The 5,407-nt window shown below is 56.4% G+C and overlaps 1 protein-coding gene across 1 annotated transcript in view; it reads right to left on the bottom strand.

The window, feature by feature from the left end:
- Positions 1 to 5,339, bottom strand: part of LOC108803803 (anion exchange protein 2-like) — a gene marked incomplete at both ends in the record, with an annotated part of 18,710 nt that extends 13,371 nt beyond the window's left edge. Inside the window, 3 exons of the mRNA XM_018575603.1 lie at positions 246 to 430; positions 4,974 to 5,082; positions 5,162 to 5,339. Of these exons, the coding sequence (XP_018431105.1) occupies positions 246 to 430; positions 4,974 to 5,082; positions 5,162 to 5,339 (472 nt within the window). The remainder of the gene's footprint in view (positions 1 to 245; positions 431 to 4,973; positions 5,083 to 5,161) is intronic.
- Between the last annotated feature and the right edge of the window lie 68 nt (positions 5,340 to 5,407).

Genomic DNA, 5,407 nt, shown 5'->3' with positions numbered 1-5,407 from the left:
GGGGGATAGACATGGGGAGGATCACAAAGGCGCACAGACAGGTGACTTGGAGGACCCGGGGCCTGAAGAGGAGTAGGGATGGGCCCAGGAGACAGAGAGAGTGGAGGAGGTGACACAAAGGGGGGCGCACAGGTAATAGGTAGATATATCAGACAAAGAGGTCTCCTGTATTCCAGGTACACGCGGATCTTAGTATCTGTCTATTGTAGAAAGAGAAAGAAGGGTCATGTGACTGGAAGACTCACCTTATCTGACATGAGGGTAGAGATGGACCTTCCGATCTCATGATAGTCTATATTGGATGTGCCGGGTCCCAGAAGAAGAAAGAGGAAACGCACCGGAATGGGAACTTCCAACACAGAATCCAGCTCCACCGCCTCCTGCAGCCGCACAAACGCCATGGTGGGCTGATCGAGGAACTCTACGCACCCTGGACAGGAAGCACAGGAAATGTCACTCAATAGTGGGCCCGAGGGGCCACCCCCACAGAGACCGGATTCGGTTCTGGAGCCGATACAGTGACCGAAATACAACGTTCCCTTCAAATCTCTCAGAACTTACTCATTGAGCAGGAAAATCAACCGACCGACCGACCCACCGACCGACCAACCAACCCACCAACCAACCCACCGACCCATCAACCAACCGACCCACCAACCAACCCACCAACCAACCCACCAACCGACTGACCCACCGACCGACCGACCGACCCACCAACCAACCCACCAACCAACCCACCGACCCATCAACCAACCGACCCACCAACCAATCAACCCACCAACCAACCTACCGACGAACCTACCGACCCACCAACCAACCAAACCACCAACCAACCGACCCACCCACCGACCCACCAACCAATCAACAAACACACCAACCCACCAACCAACCCACCGACCCATCAACCAACCGACCCACCAACCAATCAACCCACCAACCAACCTACCGACGAACCTACCGACCCACCAACCAACCAAACCACCAACCAACCGACCCACCCACCGACCCACCAACCAATCAACAAACACACCAACCCACCAACCAACCCACCGACCCATCAACCAACCGACCCACCAACCAATCAACCCACCAACCAACCTACCGACGAACCTACCGACCCACCAACCAACCAAACCACCAACCAACCGACCCACCCACCGACCCACCAACCAATCAACAAACACACCAACCCACCAACCAACCCACCGACCCATCAACCAACCGACCCACCAACCAATCAACCCACCAACCAACCTACCGACGAACCTACCGACCCACCAACCAACCAAACCACCAACCAACCGACCCACCCACCGACCCACCAACCAATCAACAAACACACCAACCCACCAACCAACCCACCGACCCATCAACCAACCGACCCACCAACCAATCAACCCACCAACCAACCTACCGACGAACCTACCGACCCACCAACCAACCAAACCACCAACCAACCGACCCACCCACCGACCCACCAACCAATCAACAAACACACCAACCCACCAACCAACCCACCGACCCATCAACCAACCGACCCACCAACCAATCAACCCACCAACCAACCTACCGACGAACCTACCGACCCACCAACCAACCAAACCACCAACCAACCGACCCACCCACCGACCCACCAACCAATCAACAAACACACCAACCCACCAACCAACCCACCGACCCATCAACCAACCGACCCACCAACCAATCAACCCACCAACCAACCTACCGACGAACCTACCGACCCACCAACCAACCAAACCACCAACCAACCGACCCACCCACCGACCCACCAACCAATCAACAAACACACCAACCCACCAACCAACCCACCGACCCATCAACCAACCGACCCACCAACCAATCAACCCACCAACCAACCTACCGACGAACCTACCGACCCACCAACCAACCAAACCACCAACCAACCGACCCACCCACCGACCCACCAACCAATCAACAAACACACCAACCCACCAACCAACCCACCGACCCATCAACCAACCGACCCACCAACCAATCAACCCACCAACCAACCTACCGACGAACCTACCGACCCACCAACCAACCAAACCACCAACCAACCGACCCACCCACCGACCCACCAACCAATCAACAAACACACCAACCCACCAACCAACCCACCGACCCATCAACCAACCGACCCACCAACCAATCAACCCACCAACCAACCTACCGACGAACCTACCGACCCACCAACCAACCAAACCACCAACCAACCGACCCACCCACCGACCCACCAACCAATCAACAAACACACCAACCCACCAACCAACCCACCGACCCATCAACCAACCGACCCACCAACCAATCAACCCACCAACCAACCTACCGACGAACCTACCGACCCACCAACCAACCAAACCACCAACCAACCGACCCACCCACCGACCCACCAACCAATCAACAAACACACCAACCCACCAACCAACCCACCGACCCATCAACCAACCGACCCACCAACCAATCAACCCACCAACCAACCTACCGACGAACCTACCGACCCACCAACCAACCAAACCACCAACCAACCGACCCACCCACCGACCCACCAACCAATCAACAAACACACCAACCCACCAACCAACCCACCGACCCATCAACCAACCGACCCACCAACCAATCAACCCACCAACCAACCTACCGACGAACCTACCGACCCACCAACCAACCAAACCACCAACCAACCGACCCACCCACCGACCCACCAACCAATCAACAAACACACCAACCCACCAACCAACCCACCGACCCATCAACCAACCGACCCACCAACCAATCAACCCACCAACCAACCTACCGACGAACCTACCGACCCACCAACCAACCAAACCACCAACCAACCGACCCACCCACCGACCCACCAACCAATCAACAAACACACCAACCCACCAACCAACCCACCGACCCATCAACCAACCGACCCACCAACCAATCAACCCACCAACCAACCTACCGACGAACCTACCGACCCACCAACCAACCAAACCACCAACCAACCGACCCACCCACCGACCCACCAACCAATCAACAAACACACCAACCCACCAACCAACCCACCGACCCATCAACCAACCGACCCACCAACCAATCAACCCACCAACCAACCTACCGACGAACCTACCGACCCACCAACCAACCAAACCACCAACCAACCGACCCACCCACCGACCCACCAACCAATCAACAAACACACCAACCCACCAACCAACCCACCGACCCATCAACCAACCGACCCACCAACCAATCAACCCACCAACCAACCTACCGACGAACCTACCGACCCACCAACCAACCAAACCACCAACCAACCGACCCACCCACCGACCCACCAACCAATCAACAAACACACCAACCCACCAACCAACCCACCGACCCATCAACCAACCGACCCACCAACCAATCAACCCACCAACCAACCTACCGACGAACCTACCGACCCACCAACCAACCAAACCACCAACCAACCGACCCACCCACCGACCCACCAACCAATCAACAAACACACCAACCCACCAACCAACCCACCGACCCATCAACCAACCGACCCACCAACCAATCAACCCACCAACCAACCTACCGACGAACCTACCGACCCACCAACCAACCAAACCACCAACCAACCGACCCACCCACCGACCCACCAACCAATCAACAAACACACCAACCCACCAACCAACCCACCGACCCATCAACCAACCGACCCACCAACCAATCAACCCACCAACCAACCTACCGACGAACCTACCGACCCACCAACCAACCAAACCACCAACCAACCGACCCACCCACCGACCCACCAACCAATCAACAAACACACCAACCCACCAACCAACCCACCGACCCATCAACCAACCGACCCACCAACCAATCAACCCACCAACCAACCTACCGACGAACCTACCGACCCACCAACCAACCAAACCACCAACCAACCGACCCACCCACCGACCCACCAACCAATCAACAAACACACCAACCCACCAACCAACCCACCGACCCATCAACCAACCGACCCACCAACCAATCAACCCACCAACCAACCTACCGACGAACCTACCGACCCACCAACCAACCAAACCACCAACCAACCGACCCACCCACCGACCCACCAACCAATCAACAAACACACCAACCCACCAACCAACCCACCGACCCATCAACCAACCGACCCACCAACCAATCAACCCACCAACCAACCTACCGACGAACCTACCGACCCACCAACCAACCAAACCACCAACCAACCGACCCACCCACCGACCCACCAACCAATCAACAAACACACCAACCCACCAACCAACCCACCGACCCATCAACCAACCGACCCACCAACCAATCAACCCACCAACCAACCTACCGACGAACCTACCGACCCACCAACCAACCAAACCACCAACCAACCGACCCACCCACCGACCCACCAACCAATCAACAAACACACCAACCCACCAACCAACCCACCGACCCATCAACCAACCGACCCACCAACCAATCAACCCACCAACCAACCTACCGACGAACCTACCGACCCACCAACCAACCAAACCACCAACCAACCGACCCACCCACCGACCCACCAACCAATCAACAAACACACCAACCCACCAACCAACCCACCGACCCATCAACCAACCGACCCACCAACCAATCAACCCACCAACCAACCTACCGACGAACCTACCGACCCACCAACCAACCAAACCACCAACCAACCGACCCACCCACCGACCCACCAACCAATCAACAAACACACCAACCCACCAACCAACCCACCGACCCACCAACCAACCCACCAACATCTACTGGGAATCAATAGGGTTCCGTTATATGCAAAGCTCCGGCAATACAACTCTACGGCTCTTCCAACAATGACCATCCCACCTGGTGTGCAGGTAACACCGGCCTGACGCAGGAGACGGGCTGCGGGCCCGCGTTGGTACATAGTGACTCACCCACAAGCACCACGCTGGCCTCAGCGTTCTCCGGAATCTTCTCCAACAGTTTGAGTTCATGTTTGGACTTGGAGCGTTGGATCGGGTGCAGGGACGCCAGAGATTCTCTCTGGAGAGACACATTGCTCCAGTCACAATGACAGCCAGACACCCCCCTCCCCCCCCACACGCCAATGGACACGCCTCACCTCCCGTTCTATGTCGATCTTTGTCTCCTGATCTGATGGATCTCCTCCCATTAACGGGTCTGTTAGGTTGGGTTCACTGTGCTGAGAAATGTGATTGGTGCCGTGATGTCCGAGCAGAGAACCCAGACTGGCCGCCGAAATGTTCCGTGAAAACGTGTCCTTCTCATCACTCGGGTGACTGAAACACATGAAATACCGTCAGTCCGTGTATGTATGTGTGTATGTATGTATGTGTGTGTGTGTATG

Source organism: Nanorana parkeri, unplaced genomic scaffold (genome assembly GCF_000935625.1).
Source record: "Nanorana parkeri isolate BGI_ZX_2015 unplaced genomic scaffold, ASM93562v1 scaffold4239, whole genome shotgun sequence".
Taxonomy (NCBI): Eukaryota; Metazoa; Chordata; class Amphibia; order Anura; family Dicroglossidae; genus Nanorana; species Nanorana parkeri.
The sequence above is the reverse complement of the archived record's forward strand: the minus strand, read 5'-3'. Positions and strand labels throughout refer to the sequence as shown.